The sequence below is a fragment of the Mytilus galloprovincialis genome, chromosome 6 (assembly GCF_965363235.1).
Source record: "Mytilus galloprovincialis chromosome 6, xbMytGall1.hap1.1, whole genome shotgun sequence".
Taxonomy (NCBI): Eukaryota; Metazoa; Mollusca; class Bivalvia; order Mytilida; family Mytilidae; genus Mytilus; species Mytilus galloprovincialis.
The window spans coordinates 45000355-45028157 of NC_134843.1; the positions used below are offsets into that span (position 1 = coordinate 45000355).

At 31.2% G+C, this 27803-nt stretch overlaps 1 protein-coding gene across 4 annotated transcripts in view; it reads left to right on the forward strand.

Annotated features, from left to right (window-relative positions):
* Positions 1-27803, forward strand: part of LOC143079699 (uncharacterized) — a 123381-nt gene that overhangs the window by 22763 nt on the left and 72815 nt on the right. The window contains exons 1-10 of one of the 4 annotated variants that reach the window (XM_076255201.1): positions 5186-5365; positions 7113-7223; positions 8443-8608; positions 11977-12073; positions 12748-12881; positions 15194-15273; positions 19942-20018; positions 22618-22727; positions 25152-25214; positions 26931-26985. In XM_076255201.1, coding sequence (XP_076111316.1) covers position 5365; positions 7113-7223; positions 8443-8608; positions 11977-12073; positions 12748-12881; positions 15194-15273; positions 19942-20018; positions 22618-22727; positions 25152-25214; positions 26931-26985 — 894 coding nt within the window. In that variant the 5' untranslated portion in view covers positions 5186-5364. Of the gene's footprint in view, positions 1-5185; positions 5366-5797; positions 6092-6441; positions 6479-7112; positions 7224-8442; positions 8609-11976; positions 12074-12747; positions 12882-15193; positions 15274-19941; positions 20019-22617; positions 22728-25151; positions 25215-26930; positions 26986-27803 lie in introns of those variants that run through there. The other 3 variants (XM_076255200.1, XM_076255199.1, XM_076255202.1) reach the window with 3 other exon arrangements.

Consider the following 27803-nt stretch of genomic DNA (forward strand, 5'->3'; position numbering starts at 1 on the left):
TATCATACTATCAGAATTGTCACCGAGGCTAATTGCTATCATACATGTACTATCATAATTGTCATTGAGGACAATTTCTATTATATTCAGAATTTCCACTGTGGCAAATTTTGAGTATACTATCAGAATTAAATGGCATGGGCATGTATCAATTATTTCCTGTCTCCGTCTGGGTATTTTTTGTATTTTTAGCTCACCTGGCCTAAAAGGCCAAGTGAGCTTTTCTCATCACTTGGCGTCCGTCGTCGTCCGTCGTCCGTCGTCGTCCGTCGTCCGTCGTCGTCGTTAACTTTTACAAAAATCTTCTCCTCTGAAACTACTGGGCCAAATTAAACCAAACTTGGCCACAATCATCATTGGGGTATCTAGTTTAAAAAATGTGTCCGGTGACCCGGCCAACCATCCAAGATGGCCGCCATGGCTAAAAATAGAACATAGGGGTAAAATGCAGTTTTTGGCTTATAACTCAAAAACCAAAGCATTTAGAGCAAATCTGACATGGGATAGAATTGTTAAACAGGTGAAGATCTATCTGCCCTGAAATTTTCAGATGAATCGGATAACGCGTTGTTGGGTTACTGCCCCTGAATTAGTAATTTTAAGGAAATTTTGCTGTTTTTGGTTATTATCTTGAATATTATTATAGATAGAGATAAACAGTAAACAGCAATAATGTTCAGCAAAGTAAGATTTACAAATAAGTCAACATGACTGAAATGGTCAGTTGACCCCTTTAGGAGTTATTGCCCTTTATAGTCAATTTTTAACCATTTTTCGTAAATCTTAGTAATATTTTACAAAAATCTTCTCCTCTGAAACTACTGGGCCAAATTAATCCAAACTTGGCCACAATCATCTTTTAGGTTAGTAGTTTGAAAAATGTGTCCGGTGACCCGGCCATCAAACCAAGATGGCCGCCATGGCTAAAAATAGAACATGGGGTAAAATGCAGTTTTTGGCTTATAACTCAAAACCCAAAGCATTTAGAGCAAATCTGACATTGGGTAAAATTGTTTATCAGTTCAAGATCTATCTGCCCTGAAATTTTCAGATGAATCGGACAACCTGTTGTTGGGTTGCTGGCCCTGAATTAGTAATTTTAAGGAAATTTTGCTCTTTTTGGTTATTATCTTGAATATTATTATAGATAGAGATAAACTATAAACAGCAATAATGTTCACCAAAGTAAGATTTACAAATAAGTCAACATGACTGAAATGTTCAGTTGACCCCTTTAGGAGTTATTGCCCTTTATAGTCAATTTTTAACCATTTTTCGTAAATCTTAGTAATCTTTTACAAAAATCTTCTCCTCTGAAACTACTTGGCCAAATTAATCCAAACTTGGCCACAATCATCTTTTGGGTTAGTAGTTTGAAAAATGTGTCCGGTGACCCGGCCATCCAACCAAGATGGCCGCCATGGCTAAAAATAGAACATGGGGTAAAATGCAGTTTTTGGCTTATAACTCAAAACCCAAAGCATTTAGAGCAAATCTGACATGGAGTAAAATTGTTTATCAGGTCAACATTTATCTGCTCTGAAATTTTTAGATGAATCGGACAACCCGTTGTTGGGTTGCTGACCCTGGATTGTTAGTTTTAAGGAAATTTTGCTGTTTTTGGTCATTATCTTGAATATTATTATTGATAGAGATAAACTGTAAACAACAATAATGTTCAGCAAAGTAAGATTTACAAATAAGTCAACATGACCGAAATGGTCAATTGACCCCCTTAGGAGTTATTGTTCTTTATAGTCAATTTTTAACAATTTTCATAAAATTTGTAAATTTTTACTAACATTTTCCACTGAAACTAATGGGCCAAGTTCATTATAGATAGAGATAATTTTAAGCAGCAAGAATGTTCAGTAAAGTAAGATGTACAAACACATCACCATCACCAAAACACAATTTTGTCATGAATCCATCTGCTTCCTTTAATATTCACATAGACCAAGGTGAGCGACACAGGCTCTTTAGAGCCTCTAGTTTAAATAAGGTTTATAGTGTGTATCAATGCTTTTTAATAACAAAATTCATACTGAAAAAGTTATCAGTGAAATTGAGTCAAATTTTGTACAAATTGTAATTTGTACAAGCACTTTTTGTGCAAATTATAATTTGTACAAACTTTTTGTGCAAATTATAATTTGTACAAAATGATAACTTGTATACAACATATATATGAGTTCCGTGGAATGTCTACCTGTCGGTCAGACAGTGTTTACCTGACCTCGACCTTATTTCATGGATCAGTTATAGTTTAAAGTTTAGACATTTTCAACATTTGCACTCTTGTTATACATTTATATTGGTTATAGTTTTAAAATCACATTTATAACAATTGATTTTGTTGGGCAGTGGAAGAAATTTTGACCAACTTACTTACATTTTATGTTCCCACACCTCACTCCTTTTCCTGATATTTTATAGGGCTCCTGTTGCTAAGTGTTGTGTGGTTATTGTAGTGTATTGTAGAATGTTCTATCTTTTTAGCTCACCTGGCCTAAAAGGCCAAGTGAACTTTTCTCATCACTTGGCGTCCGGCGTCGTCCGGCGTCGTCGTTAACTTTTACAAAAATCTTCTCCTCTGAAACTACTGGGCCAAATTAAACCAAACTTGGACACAATCATCATTGGGGTATGTAGTTTAATAAATGTGTCTGGTGACCCGGCCAACCATCCAAGATGGCCGCCATGGCTAAAAATAGAACATAGGAGTAAAATGCAGTTTTTGGCTTATAACTCAAAAACCAAAGCATTTAGAGCAAATCTGACATGGGGGTAGAATTGTTCAACAGGTGAAGATCTATCTGCCCTGAAATTTTCAGATGAATCGGATAACCCATTGTTGGGTTGCTGCCCCTGAATTAGTAATTTTAAAGAAATTTTGCTGTTTTTGGTTATTATCTTGAATATTATTATAGATAGAGATAAACAGTAAACAGCAATAATGTTCAGCAAAGTAAGATTTACAAATAAGTCAACATGACTGAAATGGTCAGTTGACCCCTTTAGGAGTTATTGCCCTTTATAGTCAATTTTTAACCATTTTTCGTAAATCTTAGTAATCTTTTACAAAAATCTTCTCCTCTGAAACTACTTGGCCAAATTAATCCAAACTTGGCCACAATCATCTTTTGGGTTAGTAGTTTGAAAAATGTATCCGGTGACCCGGCCGTCCAACCAAGATGGCCGCCATGGCTAAAAATAGAACATGGGGTAAAATGCAGTTTTTGGCTTATAACTCAAAACCCAAAGCATTTAGAGCAAATCTGACATTGGGTAAAATTGTTTATTAGGTCAACATATATCTGCTCTGAAATTTTTAGATGAATCGGACAACCCGTTGTTGGGTTGCTGACCCTGAATTGTTAGTTGTAAGGAAATTTTGCTGTTTTTGGTCATTATCTTGAATATTATTATTGATAGATATAAACTGTAAACAACAATAATGTTCAGCAAAGTAAGATTTACAAATAAGTCAACATGACCGAAATGGTCAATTGACCCCCTTAGGAGTTATTGTTCTTTATAGTCAATTTTTAACAATTTTCATAAAATTTGTAAATTTTTACTAACATTTTCCACTGAAACTAATGGGCCAAGTTCATTATAGATAGAGATAATTTTAAGCAGCAAGAATGTTCAGTAAAGTAAGATGTACAAACACATCACCATCACCAAAACACAATTTTGTCATGAATCCATCTGCTTCCTTTAATATTCACATAGACCAAGGTGAGCGACACAGGCTCTTTAGAGCCTCTAGCTTTTAATTATTAATTATTTTCTATTTGTCTTGAAATTATTTGTATGTGTATATACCTACAATATAAAATATTCAAAACCATATATACTACTAAAAGATTTAATAATATAACTATCAGTTCTAGACGTAGAAGTTATGTTTTTTTTTTTTGCACCACTGGAACTTTATGTTTCATTGTAGTTTCCAATTAGTTTGCTAAAAACATGCTATCACAATAGAAGAGAAGCTGAGAAATTGTTACTTCTGATTTGTTCTGTTTATACAAGTTCAATACTGTCATGTATGAAAATGAAATGGATTTTTTCCCTTAATAAAGATAGCAAAAGCTATATAGATGTATATCTGTTCATATTCATCTTGTGTGTATAGGTACAATCACTTGATTTAGAAAAAACACATCTCAGCCAAACTAATGTCATTGTGTCTATGTATTTTAGATCAGAATCTGTTTTTGATTGAGATTTAAGTATTAAGTTGATTTAAAAAAAGGTTGACTCTGCCTTTAGAAATATCTAAAATCAAGCTTCTAAACCACTGAATGGGAGCAAAACTTTTCTTTCTTTACTTTGGACTGTAGTTCAGCATCCTGTTACTCTGAGTGTATTAAGTTTCTGCATTTAGGGTTAACGAGGAGAATTTAAGGTTGAATATCAATGATCATTATATTATTGTGAGTTGATTTGTGACATACATGACAAATATGGTAAAGTTTAATCACATACAATGATGATTCTGATGCACATTAAAAATGAAACGGTGAACTTGGCAGTATGCATAACTTTAACACCCTGTATTGGTTTGATAGGTTTTGATTTGAGACTTCTTTCAGCTTATATATATATATGTAATATATTGCCATTTGGTCTATTTCACCACCATTATATTGTTCAAGTCCTTCTGTTTTAATCTTCAGGTTGATCATACTAAGATAACTATTAGGTTTATACATACAGATGCAAACATTCTTTTTTGATCAATGAATATATTTTTTATGTCAGCCTTTTCAATATTCTGTACTAAAAGGATATTTAATTTTTATGTAAAATTGTTAGTTGTTCATGATCATGATGTATTTAATTTGGCCGCAATAATGGATAATAAATAAGTTTTCTTTTCAAGGTAATTGAACTGTTCCTCAATAGTAAAGTTTTGTATGTTCTGCAATGTTGCTATTGGTCTATACTGTCCATTTATCATGTTTATACATTGTATATACATTGTATATACATGTAAGTCTGTAAATGTTTGCGGTTTAAAGTTAAAAATAGAAGTTGATAAGAGAATACAAAATTGATTATATCCAAGCGTATAATAGGTTAAGTCTTTTAAAGTTTTAGCTATCGTCTGTTTAACAAATACAAAGAAACTATATGGTTTAAAATATAATTTAAACACAGGGTTCTTGTTTGTTTACTGTGAAGAGTATTTTGTTTTTCTTTACTTTTTGTTGATTTTTTGAGGGCCAAATAATAACAGTATTTTTTTTTGTCAACAATGTTAGTGATTGTTTTGTGGATATAATTAGTACAAGAGGAGATTCCTAAAGTTTACCAACAAATAGTGAATTAGAAGGAATTATAGAAATCATCAGTAAGTTTTTTAATCAGACATTTTTAATGAATTTTAAGTACACCAAATAGTAAGTAATATCTTCAAGATTTTTACAAATGTACTTTTTTTATGCGAATTTCGTGCTTGATTTGACATTGAATTTTTTCTGTTGCACAGTTCTTTCATTTCTTTAAAATTTTAATGAAGACTAATACTTGAATGTGCAAATATATGCATGAAACGAAGAATCCCTTCAAATTAACATTTATGTACAAAGAAGAACCAACATTTTAATTGTATGGTAACTTTACAGACGACATAATGCATTGTTTTGCCTCACTTTGGTTGCATGGTTATTTTTACTGTTGGGTAATTCTGTGATTACATTGATCTATTTTTGGCATTGTTTAACATGACAGAAGTGTGTACATGTGCAGTAATTAATACAAATAAACAGTAGAATTAAGGACATTTTGTTTCAATGAATCTCCATATCGAGAAATAGTTCTGATTATGTCACATGAAGTTATGGGAAATACTTCTATTTGATGAACGCTTCAGTGATAGTCATACTGACAAGTTTCTGTCAGTTGAAACAAGAATTAAATTAAAACAACCAAAGTTTCAGTGCTCTATTTTTAAATTGAAAACAAAGTGCATTTATTACTTCTAAGCAGAATGAAATGCATACTCATTTTGTAAATTATACATTGATAGTATAGTAGTGATTTTCATTGGAAAGAAGTGAATGTTTAACATTGAACAGTAAGTATTCAGATATAAAGAATTTGCTATAATGTCCAGATGTGTATTTTGCTTTTGGTTAAAATGACTTTTTTATGTTAACAATAAAACAGTTATGTGTAGGAATTTTGTATCATTATCATTTTATAATTCAGCAGAGAATTATATTGCACAACAAATTTTACTATATTAATTATATAGATGTTTGAATAGGATCATGAAGAAGGATTGAGGAAGATTATCATTAAGTTTCTAAGCAAAAAAACACCCCACAAATGTTAGATTTATATCATCTTTTTATTTCCTGTCTCTTGTCACTGAGAGGTAACGTAGGAGATGGCTATTTTTAGATTAGGGGAATCCCCAAACATTTCCATATGATCTTCATGTTACAAGCAAATGTAGCAAGTAAGTTTTCTCTCACTTGTATACATTTCAGAATGTAAATCTTGTACTTGTAGCCATTTGTTACATCTTATTTTATGATTTAAATGTATTTCTTAAAAATATGTCATTACTTCAACCTTGAAATAGATCACCTCAGATCACCTGATATTTGTATTTAAATGATAAATGTTATTAAATGTTTAGAAAATATAGATAAACAAGATGAAAAATATTTTAAAATCTATTTGAATTGATAAATATTACATATGTAAAGTATGTAATTGCTGTAGTTAATGTTGTAAGACATGAAAAAAACCCATTTATAAATCAGTAGTGAAATTTGTTTGTGCCATTAATAAAAATCTTGATTGTTCTTAAAATATCAATTTTTAAGCATTTTGTAAGTGTAGTTGAGGGGTCTATATAGATACCCTTTGCATATCTACATTACATATCTTAGGTATTGTAATGTTGAGGCTCATATATATATATATATGTATAACTTGTCTTTTAACCAACTTGTGTATGACATAAAACAGTTTTAAAAGATTCACAGTAGATTTACTATAGAAAGTCAAAATATTATCCCTGACCCAAGAATAAAACTATAATTCGCATGTATAATATTCTACATTATGTTTTTCTTTTTTTACAGTGAAGAGTTTAGAACATTTAAACGACAATATGTCTGACTCAGATTCTGATGTGCCTGCCCTGGTCCCTTCGTCTGATGAAGAGGATGATGTTAAAGTGATCAAAACTAATGGTATTACATATAATTATATTTTAAATGTTAGAAATAACCCTCAAGTCACACCTATAAATAAATTTAGGTGAAATCTATTATGAACCTGAAATGATGTAACAGGTGACAAAATTATATATAAATAAAGGAAAGAAATAGGAAAGAATGGCTTAAGAGTGAAAGAAAATAATTTGTTTATCAATAAGGAATACATTCATATACATTCATATAGTTTGCCTTTTGGGAAACTAAAGGACAATGGGTAATCTTATTGTTCGTACACCAGGATGCATTAGATTCTGAAACAGCTTATTAAAGATCTATCCCAATATCAAAATCAGTCCTTAAATTATTTCTTTGTATTAACTGGCCAGCAGGGTTTCCCCTAATGTCAATTTTTGTATTCACTAACCCTCTCACAGAATCATTATTTTTTGGCCACTATCTTTTTTTGCAAACTTATCAAACTTTTTGCAAACAAACTTAATTTTATGGATTTTAGAGTGCCAAGTTATTATATTTGTTACTTAATCATCAGTAGACTAGTCTCAAAAGTTTCTCACTACAAAAATCTAACTTTAATGTTTTATTCTGAAAATTGTATCTGTTTCTGTTACTGTAGAAACAAGTCTACTTTAATTTGGAAACCTTAAAAAATACCAAAAAGGTGAGAAGGTAAAACAAAAATCAAACAATTCCTATGAAAGGTGAGAAATCAGAAAATATTGAATGCCCAGAATGATTCAAAGGGTTTATTATTTAGAAATGCAACAAATTATGTCTGCAGGAAACTGTTTGAGGGAAACAATCTATGATTTTTTTTAGAATTTTCAAATTTAAGTACATTCCGTATCAGTTTCAGTTTATCAGATTCTTACAATTTCCTGATTATAAAATACTTAAAATACATTATTAACTTGAATTACAAGTTTCTTATGTTAATTTCTCATACACAACATACATCTTTAATAAGTTGCAGGAGATTTTATTTAATGGAACCAAAAAAGTATTGTAATGGTACACATGTAATATAGGTTATCATTCCTTATTTTGAATTTGGAAAAAAAAAAAACATTTGTTAAAGATTTATTATTATTTCATAAAAAAGACTGAAATGTATTCTAAATTATGTTATTGTAGTACTTTTTTCCCCCATATTTGGTAAGAATTTAATGATCATTATCCATACAAGAGACCAGATTAAAAGTTTTAATTATGGAAAATTTGTTTTTCTTTTTAGATGAATGTGTGGACATATGGTTATCAAAGAATGTGAAGTTTCTAGAAAAACAAGAACACAACATCCACATATTCTCACTTGGACCATTCATAATGGGATTAGAAACATTTATTTCAAAGCCATGGATGTTCTGTCTAAATGATGCTAAACTATTAGTTGACAAAGTGTAAGTTTTACTATAGCAACTTAACCTCTGTTTAAGCTTTGAAGTTGGTTATATCATTCCATATAAGAGGGGATAGGAGAGGTCCTGATACCGAAATCCCGGCCTTAAAAACACTAAATCCTGAGGTCCCGAATTTAAATAACTTAAATCCCAACATCCCAAAATTCGAAAAAAAGAATTCCCGGATCCTGAAGGGGTCAATCCCGAAAATCCCGAGCTTAAAAACACCCAATCCCGGAGTCCCGATAAAGGTCCTATCCCCCTCATATGATATAGGTTGAGGTTTAAGTCATTGACAACAATGTTGCATAATTGGAAATTAGTCTAATGCTCTTATTTTGAAGTTTTACTTGTATTGCATTATCTACAATTACAATAAGATAAACAGTTATATATGTGTATGGAGAGTTGCAACCACCAATTTGAGAAAATAATGGTCACAAATTAATAACTACATTAGCAATAGTTTTTTTCCTGTTTAATTTGTTTGTCCAGAGCACAACACAGGCTGAACATGCCCTCATGGTGCAGCTCTTTATCAGTTATGTTACTGAAACATCAGGAGCTTGCAATAAATTTTATATAATTATCTACCAAAGTTATTTTTCTTTGTAATAAACAAGTTGCAGTAAGCTATTTATGTAAATGTAAGTGCAAGACTATATCCGTGTGTAATTCTTATTTCCTTATATATTTTTTTAATAACATTCATATTCATATACTAATGTTTGGTTAATCTGATTTAATTATCCGTGGTATTTTGATGCCCCATTTATGGGCATTATGTTTTCTTGTTTGTGTGTCCGTCTGTCTGTCTGTCCAACTTCAGGTTAAAGCTTTTGGTTGAGATAGTTTTTGAGGAAGTTGATGTCCAATCAACTTGAAACTTAGTAAACATGTTCCCTATTGTATGATCTTTCTAATTTTAGTGCCAAATTAGAGATTTTATCCCATTTTCACGGTCCACTAAACATAGCTAAACATAGAAATTTTTGTGCGGATGGGGCATCCACTTGTACTTGGGACACATTCTTGTTTTTATATGACTGCAAAATTTTTTTGATATATGATGTCGTGGTCGTCTGCGTTGTCCAAAGAGTAAGACACATTTGGTTTTTGGACAATTATTTGAGTTTAAGTCAATGGATTGGACGGTTTTGATTAATCTTGAGGGTTATGGTGCCAACAGTTTAGGAATTAAGGGCCAAAAAGGGGCCAAAAAAACAAGCTTTTTTTTCTTGTTTCGAGACAATAACTTGTGTTTAAGAGTATGGATCTCTCTGACATTGTACCACAAGGTTCCATATAACAAAGGGAAGGCTTGATTTCAATATTGGGTTAATATCTCTGAACTTAAAGAAAACAGGGACAAAAAAAGGGCCAAAAAGAAGCATTTTTCTAGTTTACAGACAATAACTTGTGTTTAAGTGTATGGATCTCTCTGAAATTATACTACAAGGTTTCTTACTAGAAAGGCAAGGATGGAATTGAGCTTTGGGTTCTTGCTTCAGGGGGGGGGGGGGGGGGGGGCAGCGGGTTTTAATAAGTGAGGGGCCAAATAGGGACTCAAATAAGCATTTTTGTAGTTTTCAGTCAATTACTTGTGTTTAAGTGTATAAATCTCTCTGAAATTTTACCACAAGTTTCCATACTTCAAAGGGATGGTTATTGGGGGATAAGGCTCAAATCATTAAGCAATTAGGGGCAAGAAAGGGAAAAACAAGGTTTTTCTGGTTAAAGGACAATTTAGACAATTTAAAAGCAGTGAAGGGGAGGTAATCCAATTGAAATTTAAAGAACACTGTTATATATGTTTGATTACCTCTTTTACACTGTTTGAAAATTATACGTATTAAGAAATGATTGTCTTGAGATGTGTAGATTGTAGTAGTAAATTTATTGTTAGAAGTTACTGTTAATTAATATTAATTTTAACCATGACTGTATGTCATTTTATTAACCGGATTTTTGTGACAAAAATGTCGGTTATTGATTTGGGGATGTACGGCGGGCAGGCGGGCGGGCGGTCGGCAATCAAATGTTGTCCGTGCATTAACTCATGAACCGTTCAACTAAAGCTTTTAAAATTTTAATATGTTGTTACTAACAACTAAATGAAGGTCAAGTTCAATAATGGCGATTTTGACTTTTACCGTTCAGGAGTTATGGTTCTTGAAAGATTGAAAAATGGAGTTTCCAGTCGTGTCCGTGCATTTACGCATGAACTGTTCTACCTAAGCTTCCCAAATTTTAATATGTTGTTACTGATGACAAAATGGAGGTCAAGTTCAATAATGACGATTTTGACTTTTACCGTTCAGGAGTTATGGTTCTTGAAAGATTGAAAAATGGAGTTTCCAGTCGTGTCCGTGCATTTACGCATGTACTGTTTTACCAAAGCTTCCCAAATTTTAATATGTTGTTACTGATGACAAAATAGAGGTCAAGTTCAATAATGACAATTTTGACTTTTACCATTCAGGAGTAATGGTTCTTGAAAGATTGAAAAATGGTGTTTCCAGTCGTGTCCGTGCATTTTCTCATGACCATTCAATCAAAGCTTTTGAAATTTTTATATGATGTTACTGATGGCAAATTAGAGGTCAAGTTCAATAATGACGATTTTGACTTTTACCGTTCAGGAGTTATGGTTCTTGAAAGATTGTGAAATGGCGTTTCCATTCACGTTGTTGCATTTACTCATGAACCATTCAATCTAAGCTTTTCAAATTTTAAGATGTTGATACTGATGACAAAATGGAGGTCAAATTTGATATTGACGATTTTCACTTTCACCATTCATCAGTAGTGGTTCTTGTGATATTGCCAGGACACAAATCAATATTAATAAATTCGGTTTGCTGTCGTTGTGACAGCCTCTTATATTTTGATATTTTATAATGTATTTAAATGAGAAGTTATTGTTGCCAACTCAATTAGAAATTTGGATTGGGATATTTTTTGAAATAAGAAAACGGGGGAGGTGAAAAAAATTTGGGAGGGGGTAAAATTTTTCTCATTTCACTTTTCAGAAATTAAAAAGAATTTTTCTTTAAATATTTTTTTTGAGGGGATTTATATTCAACAGCATAGTGTATTGCTCAAAAGGAAAAAAAAAATAAAATTTTATGTTCGTTAGACCACATTCATTCTGTGTCAGAAACCTTTGCTGTGTCAATTATTTAATCACAATCCAAATTCAGAGCTGTATCAACCTCTGCGGTGGTATAAGGCTGTGCCCTGCGAAGCATCTGGTTACTTAATATATTTAAATGAAGTAGGTTGTTGCATACCTTTTTAAATCATATACAAATGAAGGAGGTTGTTCAATACCTGTTTAATCATTTAATTTATATATATTTGGATAGGTACAGAGAGAAAACTGAATATTCCAAGTTAACAGACGATGAATGGGCAAACCTAGATATACTTGATGTTGTTACTAAATTAGTTGTTAAAAAGATGGTAAATACATTTTTTTTTATGTTGATAAGGACATGAATGAATACACAAATTTGTGACATTGTTTTTATCACTACGCTATTTAAGTATGAAAAAAGTAAAATCACAAAAATACTGAACTCAGAGGAAAATCAATTCGGAAAGTCCATAATCACATGGCAAAATCAAATAACAAAACGCATCAAAAACGAATGGACAAGAACTGTCATATTCCTGACTTGGTACAGGCATTTTCAAATTTAGAAAATGGTGGATTGAACCTGGTTTTATAGCTAGCTAAACTTCTCACTTGTATGACAGTCGCATCAAATTCCATTATATTGTCACTGATGCATGAACAAAACAAACAGACACAATAGGTAAAAATGTCAAAAATAGGGGTACAGCAGTCAACATTGTGTTATCATCTTAATTACTATCAAAACAACAAATGTAAGAAGACCAGTCTAAACCAGTCAATAGGTTTACATGTACTGGAGGGAAAAAAATCAGGTTTTTGATCTGAAGAAAAGTATGAAATTTCTAGTTAGTAAGATGATCTTTAATAATAAAATAAGGGAATTTATAGGTCTGCCTCAGTTGACAATGCTTTCTCTGGCTAACAGTCTGCTCTATCACCCTCCCACCTATGTGTTATTTATAAAATATTGATAAATTGTTTTAAATTTTTTTTCTAGCGCAGGAGAAAGTTTTTGGTGAATACTCTGAACATGATAGATAAGATTGAAGAGTTTAACAGAGGGGATGGAATTGATGTAAAACATTCAATACAGACTGCCACACGATATAATCACATTAATGACTTTGTGTGGTAAGCTTATATGTAAAACAAACAGACAGCCACACGATACAATCACATTATTGACTTTGTGTGGTAAGCATATATATAAAACAAACAGACAGCCACACGATATAATCATATTAATGACTTTGTGTGGTAAGCATATATATAAAACAAACAGACAGCCACACGATATAATCACATTAATAACTGTGTGGTAAGCTTATATGTAAAACAAACAGACAGCCACACGATACAATCACATTAATAACTTTGTGTGTTAAGCTTATATGTAAAACAAACAGACAGCCACACAATATAATCACATTAATGACTTTGTGTGGTAAGCGTATATGTAAAACAAACAGACAGCCACACGATATAATCACATTAATGACTTTGTGTGGTTAGCTTATATGTAAAACAAACAGACAGCCACACGATATAATCACATTAATGACTTTGTGTGGTAAGCGTATATGTAAAACAAACAGACAGCCACACGATATAATCACATTAATGACTTTGTGTGGTTAGCTTATATGTAAAACAGACAGCCACACGATATAATCACATTAATGACTTTGTGTGGTAAGCGTATATGTAAAACAAACAGACAGCCACACGATATAATCACATTAATGACTGTGTGGTAAGCGTATATGTGAAACAAACAGACAGCCACACGATATAATCACATTAATAACTGTGTGGTAAGCTTATATGTAAAACAAACAGACAGCCACACAATATAATCACATTAATAACTGTGTGGTAAGCGTATATGTAAAACAAACAGACAGCCACACAATATAATCACAGTAATGACTTTGTGTGGTAAGCTTATATGTAAAACAAACGGACAGCCACACGATACAATCACATTATTGACTTTGTGTGGTAAGCATATATATAAAACAAACAGACAGCCACACAATATAATCACATTAATGACTTTGTGTGGTAAGCTTATATGTAAAACAAACGGACAGCCACACGATACAATCACATTATTGACTTTGTGTGGTAAGCATATATATAAAACAAACAGACAGCCACACAATATAATCACATTAATGACTTTGTGTGGTAAGCGTATATGTAAAACAAACAGACAGCCACACAATATAATCACATTAATGACTTTGTGTGGTAAGCTTATATGTAAAACAAACGGACAGCCACACGATACAATCACATTATTGACTTTGTGTGGTAAGCGTATATATAAAACAAACAGACAGCCACACAATATAATCACATTAATGACTTTGTGTGGTAAGCTTAGATGGGATACATTCTATACTGAATACCACATTAATGACTGTGTAAATTAAGATTAGATTCAAATAAAAAAAATTTGAATGAATTCTTTTTTATGATACTGGACAAAAAATGATTTCTTTAAATATTTGTATTTATAGTGTATCAAATTATCTACATGTTAACATAAGAAAAAAAATATTAACCTCAGTCTACAGTCTCACTAAATATGGGATTCTTTGGTTCATATCTTTGTTAATTTACAAAGTCTACGAAATATATAAATGAGTAATATAAAGTTTTAGGTTGAAGGAAGTCTGGGTATGCATAATATAACATTTTTCAAATATTCTTTGAAGTTTGCAAAACACATCTAGATCACACAGGCTTCAGAAATGTACTTTGCCCTCATAGAAATATCCAAAAGATCTGTCAGTTTTTCAGTCCTGTTCTTGTCATCTCAAATTCTCTGGAACTACACAGTATTTCAAGAAACTTTGTAGATGATAAGGACATATGATGTAGATATGCATATTAACAGGAAATAATGAGTCAATTTTTTTCCTAGGAGTGATGCCTCTTTGAACTTAGAAATTTTGCTCTAAATATACTACTGCAACAGTTTGTAATTGCAATTCCTCTAAAAACCACCGCAATTATAAAAAAGAAATTCATGAAACTTTGTAGAATTTAAGGACATACTATGTTGATGTCCTTATTGACAGGAAATTATTATTCTTTTTTTCATGGGGTTATACCACTTTAAACTAAATGTACTACAACATTAGTTTGTCATCACAATTCCTCTAAAACAGAACAATATTAACATTTGATAAACTTTTTTACTTAATGAGAACATAATAAGTTGATGTGCATATTCACAAGAAATGTTTATTAGTTTACTTTTGGTGGTTTTGAACTTTGGAATCTGGTGAGATTTTATTTGCCCAGTAACAAAATGGGAATGTAGGGTTAGTGAGGGTGCTCACAGAAGTTCTTTATTTATTTGAAAAATGTGTCATCTTGAAAACTGCAAACTCAATTATGTCTTTTTATTCTTTTTTTTCTGTATTTTTAAGGGACAAAGCCTTAATACTGCCCCAGTTAAGAGACAAGCAACAAAAAGTAAAATTTGCAGCATTGTATGTCTGTAAATTGTGTAAGTATGATATATTCTAAGTTCATTTAACTGTTTATCTGTGTTTATATTATTTACCATGGTTAGTCATATGGATACGAATGTAATGAATATTTATATGATATGAATTAGTCATCACTTTTTCTATAAAAAGATGGGTGTCAAACTGTTTTTTAGTGTGAAACTATCTTTTGGGAATAGACTTTATGAATAAGAATATAAGAATATTTATTGAATCCAATTAAAGGGCCTGTTTCCGAGCATATACATCTATATATACATGTATAAGTAATATTAATTATACAGTAATTTTAAAGATATATTACATTAAATATAGATGATAAGAAAAATAAATAAATAGAATAGTTTGTCTTTATACTAAAACATAAAAAAGAAATAAGGAAAAAAAAACCTACATCACTAGTTCATATTAAAAAGAAGATTTGATATGATTGTCAATAAGACAACTCTCCACAAGGGACAAATTGACACAGAAATGATCAACTACAGGTCAACATACAGTCTTCAACAATGATTAAAACCCATACCTCATAATCAGCTATAAAAGGCGCAGAAATGACAAATGTAAAAAAATTCAAACGAGAAAACTAACAGCCTTATTTATGTACAAAAAAATTAAAGACAAACAAAACATGTATATTTAGTTTTTGGAATGCAAATTTTCTCCTATTTCAAAACAAGTAATTATAAATCTTGACACCAACATATGAACATTTTCAGACTCGCATGTCTTCAACCAAATAAATTGTTCATACTTTGAAATATAAGTAATTTTTACATTGAATGTTTGCTTCATTAAAGTCATATGAAACCTCAAATTAAAAAAAATTATGCATATGTTTTTTATAACTTAATGGATAGCTTTCATTATAGAACTTATGTACATATACTTTTTTCTGAGGAAAATTCTTTTATTTGTCCACATTTAGAAGAAGTTTACTAATTTTTAATTGCTTCCAGGAAGCAATTTGCCGACACATTTTCCGTATGCATAGGTGACCTTAGTGTGACCCTCCTCGTAAAAATCCAATGATTGCAATACGCATGGATCTGTCATTAAAATAAACCATTATCTGATTTTACATGTTAAAAACGTGCTCAATACCCATGCTATTTGTTGATTATTTACAATAAGGTGACAATCGGCAAACTTCAGTTTCAAAACACGGCATTTAATGAGCAGCCATATTTGTTAAATCATAACAGACAGAGAGAAAAAATAATAATATATTTGCGTAAAAAATGATAAAATTGTGAACAGAGGACTAAGTTTATGATATATATGTCGTGTACATGTTATTATTTTGTACAGGTTATTACTTGTACAAACATTTTGTACAAGCAATTACTTGTATGATGCCATCATACAGGTTATAACTTGTACAAATACAATTGTACAAGTAATTACTTGTCCAATTTTTATTGAGAAAAAGATAATAACTTGTACAAATCATTATTCTACCTTGGCCTATTTCCTGACTACAATAAATCTTTCCCTTTAAACAAATAAGTTATTATAAGTGCATCAGTATAAACTTGAAACATTTTAGAATTTTTTTTTATTTGATAAATATGGTACCCAATTTGTACAGTTGAGTAGGGTATTAAAGGATAAAAATGGAAAATATCAAATAAAATCTTCTAATTATTTGTGAAAGATAAAGAGGTACTTTAAGTTATGTAAGGGAAGCCAAGTTAAGTTCCAAAAAGACAGCACTTCAAAAATAATTCTTAAGATGGCATGATGTTTTGAATGTAGCAGGAATTAAATTAATAAACTCATTTGCAAAGGAGACGAAATTATTTATTATTGTAAAGTTGATGAACTTTACCCTCTGATTAGAACAGCACACTCTGGAGGCATACAAATAATAATTATAAGGAGTTAAAAAACCACAAATTGCCAATATAAGCACACTCATGTGTGAATAATTTGAAAAAAGGTCGCTCCTCCTATCATTACTATAGTCTTTAATGCTTGTAGTCAAGTTAAAGTCAAAGATGTTACTGTCAGGTAGACCATGTTGATTATCATTCATGTACTATCAGGATCACTGTACCAAATTCAGTGGACTGCGCCCGTAAAAGGCAGAAGTGGCTTACCAACTCACTGACTTTGTTTTTACTTTTTGGAGCTCCACATATCCTGCATGGTGTTAATTGAAGGGACTTTCTTCTTTGGCTAGAACTTTCATTTATGTGTAGTAGACCACTTGCACCTCAATGTGTCCATAAAAATATAGAACGCTGACTTAAAAGAGTATGATGATTACATGAACACTGTAGAACAACCGACACTGGTCTGAATGATTAAGAATTGTGTAATTCCATAAAAAAAAAATTTAAAAAAAAACAAGTAAATAAATAATTATAATTAAAACTCAACTGTCAGGGAACAATTGAATATTTCCATTGAAAAAAATAATAAATCAAAATAATTGGAAGAAGAGTTTCATTTTATTTATTCTTTTCAATGACTTTGTTACTTTGCACCAGCAGTCCATATTTTAGTGGCACCTAGTTGTTCAACCTAATATGCTCAAAGTGTCATGTTTGCTGAAGTTATTTATAATTTACTTAAAAAGAAACAAATAAAACTAAAAGATAGCGAGTTGTACAAGTTATTATCTTTTTCTCAACAAAAATTGTACAGGTAATTACTCGTACAATTATATTTGTACAAATAATAACTTGTATGATGGCATCATACAAGTAATTACTCTTACACAGTTTTTGTACAGGTAATAATCTGTACAAAATAATAAAATGTACACGACATATACATGCATTGGTTCAAGAATTGGATAAACATTATTTTTCACCAGTCACTCGTTTCATATGACTTTAAGAATAAAATTCCAACCTTTTTCATATGCACTGTATGCAGTGCATTCTATTAAAAAATGAAACTTGTCTTCAACCTGCATATTTTTTCTAAATTGAGTTAAGCTTTCTATATGGAAATTTATTAACTGGACATTGATATACTTTCCTTTTGAAGATGTTTTTAAATTAAAAATAAGTACCGTTTTTTTTTTAACATTTGCATTATCGTCTATAGTATTTTATCAATAAATCCTGTATCTACTAATCAAAATATTATTAACCTTTTCAGTGTAAAATTTTTCTATATCAGCATCAAACATTTTAAAATATATACAGTATAAGAATACCAAGATGACTTATTACATTTGTGAGTGTCAATACTTGTGAATAGGGCTTGTGTGATGATTGTATTATCTGAAGATTAAAGAAAATGACATAAACAAAACACTGCAGCATTTTGCAGTTGTTCCCCTTTTATTATTATTTTGTTTTTGAACAATTTTAGGTCAAGCACATATTGTGATATAATTCTGCCATATTTAACAAGGAATTTTCTTTTGTCTCTTCAGTAAAAGTTATTATGAGTAATTTGAACATGTATTGTTACTTAACTTAGATAAAAACATTGCGCTTAACATGAACTTGTCCAAAATTGTCAAGACATTTTGATTTCCTATAAGCAATTCTATGTCACTGCGAAAGGTTTTATTTTCATGGGATTCCAATTTTTTGTGGATGGCGTTGAACACTAATTTAAATATCCAACAAAATATAACAAGTGTTGTCCAAATCATGCCACAGAAGTATCCCCATGTAAGTTTGGCTACATGCATACTGGCAAAACTCTTACATGGGAGACGCCACTTGCAGAGACAAGCGCACATTTATTATAAATATGAGTATAATATTGTGGAAAGTTCATATAAATACACAGGTATTAAGCAGCTTGTACATGTACTGGTTTCCCCATACTAGTGGTCTATAAATCTGAAAATAAATAATATAATAAATAACATTATTTATTTGGCAAAATGCTACTGTACACTTTTGACTGCAATGGCTGGAATGACTTTAAACCACCTGAGTTCACTGGTGCATGAACTCAATAACCCAATCGAACCGACCTTACTATAACTTACCAAATACTAGTCAACTATAAACAAACAGCATTTTTACATGTTCGTTTTTTGTACAACTTTGATAAATACATAGGACTTTCTCTTTTTAATCTTTAAAAAATTTAAATACCGGTAGTACCAATTTTAACCTTACAATTTTAAGAAAAAAATAGTTTTGAGCAATGAAAGACCAATTTCCAATAATTATATGTGATAATGAGTGTTCATTTTACCTGGTTATAATTCTCATATGAAATAAAAATTTAAAAGTACATTTTTTACATTTTTTTATATAACCGTTTTCTGTAAGTGACATGTGGCCTATTTAAAACCTTAATCGTTAATCTGTTGCTTAATCGATCTTGGGTTAATATAAGTGTCATCACTTCTGATTACACGTGAGCAACAATAGAAATGTTTACTTTGCAATTTTCTTTAAAAGAGACACTTTGTTATCATCTATTTCTAGACGCAATTATTTGATTGAAAAATTTGATGAAGGATAGATGTAGGAAGATGTCAGTATTATAAAAAAGCTACGTTTAAGTGAAAATGAACATCTTATTTGCAATGTCCCACAAATCATTATAAAACAACATACAATAATTTTAAAAGAAAAATAATAATATTGAGCCGTACAACAAAATAATCTTTCACAGATATACAGATACATCTTTTGATTAGTCAAACTGAAATATTTTAACCAAATTTTGATATTTTCCAGGCCACATGGTAATTACAAGTCTTGCTAGAGAAGGAAAAGATATTGCTGAAGATTTCAAAAAATCAATTAGAGCAAAGGTAAGTTGGATAACTAGAAAAACATGGATTTTTCTAGCATTTCACACGGCTTTGTTAATTTTCTCAATTCAATTCAATTGTTTCATGTTTTCATGTCTGTCACTTTATAGCAAACTTTACAGTATGAGTTTATTTCTCATTGTTGAAGCCTTTACAATAGCCTTTAATTCAGGGCTTCCAAAAAATATTTGAGCCAGCCGGACATTTCATATCTGATCCCGATTTTAATCCCTTAAGACTTAGTCACAAAAGGCAATTATGGTAATCAGATGGCCATTCCAATGATTGACATTACATTAAAAAAAGTGATTTTAAACTTTACTTTGATATGATATGAATTTGATGTTCGGATGTAACTGTGAAATTGGCAGTGCATCATTCAAGGTGTGCACATCAGCGTGCTAATATCTGCCTTAGACTTTTTATTTGTGCAAAATGACATTGTCAAAAACTTTAACTTTGTTTTCACATTGTTCTAACCGGATGTTGACTTGACAATGGTAAAACATGGACCATAAACGGATACGTAAAATCTGTGTACGTTTTCAAAGCATGACTGAGTGAAGAAGCTCTTTCCACGTTATTTCTTCAACAAAATGCTTGAAATGATCGTTAGATACAGGTATCAATGATAATTTTAGCATTTTTGAAGAAATGTAGGATGCATATTTAAATTTCCCACCTGTGCACATGCGCACACGTGTTCTAGTTCATACGACGTAGTTCCGACGATTTTTCATATAAAACCTTTTTAAATTTTTCATCAAATCATGTTGATAAACTAATTTCTAATAATTTTAATCTTTTGGACTAAATCAATTAGAAACAAACCGCTGAAAAGTAAAAAATAAATTGTGAATAAACTGATCAATTTATACGATGTCCGGTACTGAACATAGTTCACCTGTCACCTGCACAGGTAGATTTCAGCTGTCCAACTACTAATTAGCCTTGATTAAAATTAGAAAGTATTGAAGTAGGTGTTGTTTTGATAGTAATTAATCATCATGTCACATTTATGACCGGAAATGTGTTGATGTTAAAGGCAAAAGGTTGGGTTAAAAAGATCGTGAATTATGCAAAAATGATCGAAAAAGCCTTGAAACTAAAAAGTATATGACCGTTTCATGCTTTGCCCAGCCGGACTTTTACCGGACATTGAATATATGACCGTTTTGGAAGCCCTGCTTTAATTGCTTACATCCAATATTCATTGATAGTTGTCTCATTGGTAATCATACCACATCTCCACACTTAAACTCACATCATGTATATTTGAAAATCCACCTGACTTTTACAATGGAATGCTTATCACATGCAATATAGAAAGTAGTTTTAGTAATTTAAGTAATGAAGAAAAGTTTTATTTATGTTTCATGATGATAAAGTTTGTTATTTTACAGCCAAAATCTGCCATGAAGTACTTATTAAGAGAAAGTGTATTTTATACTCGTAATAAGTGTATATAATGATTTTTTTTGTATAATTGTTTTTAATAGTATGGTGTTTTGTGCTAAGATATATTGATATATGTTATAGATGTAATATAGATGTATTTTAATCTGTGTTTTTACAGTCTCTCATAACTCTTTTTAGAGTGGCTCTTTTATAAATTGTTAATATTATATCATACCTGTCAACTCACCCGTTTTTTGCGGGTGACACCCGTTATTTTCACCTCTCACCCGGGAGTTTTTCTTTACCCGGCGGGTCCCGGGAATTTCTAACATTACCCGTTTCACCCGGATTTCTGACCGGAATTGTTTCCGGTATTTAGAAGTAATACGACCTTCGGTTTTATCGGTCTTTTTCAATGTAACCAAAAGTCAAAATGTAGGACTGTTTACTTGAGCTACGTAACGATATGAAGAGACAACACAGCTCAAGATGAGTTCAGTGACTATCAGTTGACCCCATTAGATGAACTTCCACTTTGCACTTCCCCTGAAACTGACATTGGTACATTTTAGGGAGAAATGTCCAAGTTGCATGACATTTTTATTAACAAGCCAAGATTTTTTGTTTTGTCAAAACTTGCTAAAACATTACTGGTTTTGCCAAACAGCAATGCAGACAGTGAGAGGGCATTTTCTTTAGTAAAGAAAATAGCTACAGAGTTTAGGGCTGATCTTAATAAGGATACACTGTGTGCTCTTCTTTCTTGTAAAATGAATACACATTTGCATTGGCAATTGCTATGAACTGAAACCAAGTGCAGTTCTTTTAAAGAATGCTAAGTCTGCTACTATGGAATATAACAATAGTCTGAAATAAACTTGTATACATGTTCTAACTGTTTCATATACATATTGACTATATAAATTATATGTAAACATATTTTTGTTCTTCAATTGAGCCCGCAAAATGTCGTACGCGTTATGACCTGAGATTTTTTTTCTCAATGCAGGTCATGACCTGACTTTTCATTTTCAGAGGTTGACAGGTATGTTATATTGTGTTTTATATCAAATGTTTTAGAGACTCTAATAAATTATTTGTTTGTTTGTTTGTTTGTTTGTAAGTTTAAACTTATCTAATTTTAATTTCCTGCCAGTAGGGGACATTTAATTGAATATTTGTTACCCTTCTTGTTTTACAGTGTGGTGGTGTTGAAAAAGCTTTGGATTTCAAAGATCAAGGGAATCAGCAGTATTCTCAACAAAAATATAGTGAGGCTATCAGATTATACACTGATGCTATCAAAGCAGAGTAAGTGTTCATAATTAAGATAGCATCATAAGTTAAAGCCATTATCACAATTGGACATTGATTTTTTTGGGGAAAGACGGCTTCAAGCCGTCAATTCCCTAATGGGGTTGGCCAGAGTATCATTCCCTCACGTCAATCATTTTGTTTTGAGAGTTTGGAAACCCCTCAAAATGTCATACTGAAATTGATGACAAGGAGAACAGATTGACTTTAAATACATTTTTTACACATTTCCCTTCTGTTTCTCGTGAAATGATCGTATATTGTGCTTTCTCTTACACTATATACGTTTCTTTTACAGTCCGGAAAAATCAGTATTACGAAATATTCTAAATATATCTAACCTAGTGACGTCATTGTTGGAATTCCACACAGGGATATCCTTTATTCATTATAAAAATCATTCACAGTATTTGTATACTAATTTAAAATCCGTATTTGTTAAATGTAAACCTAATGATGTTTGCTGTAGTGTAGATCATTCACACACCAACATGCAATGCTTTAATCTGAGGCTATAATCAGATAATTTGTAGGTCAACTTTCGCAGTAAACAGTGTCAATGGGGATACATGAGATTGGGGAGAGAAACGACAGTTTTCATTGTTTCTGTAAAGTTCTGTTTTTAGAATCTTCCTCCAATTCAGGAGCACCTCCGTTGAGTAATTATACACTAAAATCAAAGTAAATGTTTCTGAACACTTAAAATGTGACATTTAGTATATGATAAGAAGTCTTCTTATATAAAAAAAATTTGTGTACCAACATAATTATTGAAATGGTAAAAAAAAAATAAAAAAAATTATAAATGTTGCTTTTTGTAGTTTATACCTATTGAGATTGGGGAGAGTAACTGCAGTTTTCATTCTTTCTGTAAAGTTATGTTTTTAGAATCTTTCTCCAATTAAGGAGCACCTCAATTGATGAGTAATTACCCACTAAAATGAAAGTTAATGTATCTGAACACTAAAAATGTCACATTAAGTATATATATGATAAGTAGTCATCAATTAAAAAATAATTTTGCGTACCAACATAATTATTGTAGTGGTCATTATTTTTTTCATTTTTTTTTAAATATTGCTTTTTGTAGTTTAAAGCTATTTATTCATTAATTTTACAGATATATCAAAATGTGGGATCTGGAAACAAACTTCACACAGCTTATATCAATCATATTTGATTTTATAAGTACATGTATCCCTGTGATGAGAGTTGTAACTGGGAACTTTATCAATGGAAAATTAAAACTGAATAGATTTTTCAGTCCTCACTTTCTTGAGAATACTGTCACAAAAAATTGAGAATGGTCTTAGCCTGCCGTTCAGTTGTACATAATTAAAATTCTAAAATATATTGTAGTAGTTGTTAAATTCAATTGAATTTTAGATAATTAACTCCCAACTTTAATCAAATGTTTTGATTTTGAAGGTGCAGATCTCATTGGTCCAAATTGTCTCTATGATGAATTCTTGACTAAGGAAATGAAATAACAATAAACAACAATAAGTTTCATTATTGTTAGCCTTTCTATATGTTCTAGCTGTTCTTTTGCTCATTCTTTGTATGTAGACTATCAAAAGATACCCCCTGTAAATTGAAACAATGGCCGTCTTTTCCCTCAGAGCTCTTCAGCTCTTTGATTATAACATAGTACTGAAATTAGAGGTAAAAGGTGAAACAACTTGTATGCCGCATTTATATAAGTCTATCCATGTACTATGGACACGTTCTTGTTTCATCTATCAGACAATTTGTCATAATGATTATCTGTTACAGTAAAATTGATACTGTTTAGTGTTATTTTTGAGTATTACAATTTTCCCCAAATAATAAGCTACACACCCCTACATCAATAGTGATAGGATATTTCTACACTTGAGACACTTAAATTTTAATATTTATAATATGAGGTGGAGAAATGTTTCATTGCACAAGTTTGTGTGATGGAATCTGTTTCTTCAATGATTTCTAGACTATATTTAGATGATCTTTCGAAAGTCTGCAAAAAGATGTGTTCTTTATTTCAGAGTTGCATGCTTCTTTTTGTAAATCATTGGGGTGTAAAAGCCTTGACCATAGTACATTTTGTATGATGTGCAGAGTTTTATTAATGAAATAAATGTTGTTTTAAAAAATCTAAATCACCTCAGAAACAATTTATATATATATATTACTTATATAGCTGTTTAGATATGACAGGATAAGGTACTTGACAGTTATGAATGAATTCATTTTCCCAAGAGCCATAAATACAAATATCTAATTAGGAATATTGTCAGCTTTTGTATTAGATCATCAATATCATCAGATTAGTATCTGATTATAAATGTTAAAATACATTATATTTATTACAAATAAATATCATCTTTTTATCATGCCATCTGTTGAATCTGACATTCAACTTTCTTTTATATTTTTCAGTCATTTTAATCATCTCTGTTATGGAAACCGAGCACAAGCCTATCAAAAGTTGGAAAACTATCAGTAAGTTTCCATGATCTAAATATCAATACAGACGTTGTACAATTATTGAAAGAATAGAAGAATGAAAACATATTTATGTTGCCTATGCTGTAGCATTTCATTAGGAAAATGATAAGGACTTCTGTTGCTGTATTATCTTCTTATTTAGTCAACATTGTAAATGTACCTCAGCATTATCAAGCTACATTGCATTCACTTGTCCTTCCATTGGTCCAAAAAATATTTTTATCACACCTTTTCTCAGCTACTAATGAATAGAATGACTTTGTGTTTGGTCAGCAGCTTGACAGTGATGAGTTGTAATCTGTAGGACAAATACTTACTTGTTAGGTTACCTACTGCCATGTGAGCTATTGTTATCACTTTTCATCAGTCATAGCACAAATTTAAACACAAATCTCTGAAATCACAGCACATTTTCAACCAAACTTACACTAAAAGGATCTTAAAGGTATCTTGAATATTTTTTTTTGTCCCTGCCAGTCAACCAATATGACCACCATGGCAAGAAATATAACATGCAGGTCAAAGGCAACAACTATCTAATATCTTGAAAACTATCAGAGGTAAACAAAAATTCAACTTCATCAAAATTCTCAGTGTATCAAAATCTATCAACAACCTAGACTACTCATGAGTTTTCTTGCAGGGTTGGTGATTTTTGTAATAAAAAAAAAATACATGAAATTTAGTGTTCAATGAAGTAAAATAACTGTTGTCCAAATGGAAAGATCCCCATGTAGGTTTGACTAATAATCATTTGATCTAGGGTTAATCGCTTCTAATTATTCATGTGCAACAATTGAAATTTTTACTTTGCAATTTCCTTCAATTTTGACAATTTGTACGCATAATTGAATCAGGTTATTAAATTACAAAACCAAGTATTTTATTAAAAATTTGTTATATGAAGGACGAACAAGTAAGTGAAAATGAACCCTTTTTTTTGCAATATCTCACAAATCACTTTTATACAACATATGAATATTTTCAAAAATCTTCATTTGTGATGGCTTCAAATTCTTGTCTTTATTTTTTCAGAAAACTAAAATCCTCAAATTTAAGAACCCACAAACATAATGGGCCATTCCAGTTAATATCTACTAAAGGGGGATGGATGGTCCTTTCTGAGGGGTGTAAAATTTATACATCTTAGGGGTGAAATTTTGGGTTTTTTTCATCTGACACGAACATTTATACGCAAAAATTTCTGAGGGTCTTGCAGCAGTAAATAATTAAAAATAATTACATCTTAGGGGTTACAAAAAATACCTATTTCAGATCTTAGGGGTGCTTTGGAATGTAGACAGTTTCGTATCATGCATTATCTGGTATTGAATTTAAAATTCTGATGGGTACAATCCTTGCAGTAAAAAGTTCAATTTTCCCCATGAAAGCCCATCCACTCAATATGAACAGAAACTCTACATCTGATAGGTCTTAATTTATAGATCTGATAGGTAGTGGTTCATGATGTTTTTTTGTGATAGGTATGAAAAAAAATCTCCCCATCCATCCCCACCTGTCAGAAATTAACTGGAATGGCCCAACGTAAATATTGCTCTAACTTCGAAAATTGATACCCATGAATACAAGTACTTTCACAGTATGAAATATTATTCAAAGAATATTTAATAGACTAACTCTCGAGAGGATAAGATTTGCACAGACTGATTTTGTCAATTTGTCAAACTATTTTTAATTTTATATTTATAGAGAAGCATTGGCAGATGGCAGAAGAGCTGTTCTCATGAAACCAGACTGGATTAAGGTAATTTTATTTTTTAGCCGTCATGGAGCAATAAAATCTTCCTCAGAAAAAATTGGGCCAAATTGAACCAAACTTGGCAAAAATAATCCTTTAGGTATCATGTTTTACATTTGTGTCTCATGAACCCGCTATACTGTTAACATGGCCACCAGGGCAAAAAATAGAGCAAACTTATTGGATTTTGATTACATGTAACTGCTTTATGTAATCTCTTTGATGAAGGATTCATTAAAGAATCTATGGCAATCAATCAGGGTGGGCATTTTCATCTTGATTTACAACTGGCTGTTATGGGTACTATCAAAACTGCTCTGTTGTTAAAATACTTATCCAAAATCCCAAAAGTCAGGTAAGTGATTATGATAGATTAACTTCTTAGAACACTTGGCCACATAGTTCCTTATATGTCAATGAAACAGCAAAAAAAAAAAGTCACTCTGAGATCTTCAATTTTAGACAAGTGTCTATACATGTACATTACATTGTAAATCAAATCATTTGACAAGGGTCTATAGAGTAGTACAACATTTGACAGGAGTCTCTCTCTCTCTCTCTATATATATATATATAATACAGTAAAGCAACATCATTTGATAAGGGTCTATATAGAAGTACAACATTTGACAGGACTCTCTCTCTCTCTCTCTCTCTCTCTCTCTATTATACAGTAAAGCAACATCATTTGATAAGGGTCTATATAGTAGTACAACATTTTACAGGAGTCTCTCTCTCTCTCTCTCTCTCTCTCTCTCTCTCTCTCTCTCTATTATACAGTAAAGCAACATCATTTGATAAGGGTCTATATAGAAGTACAACAT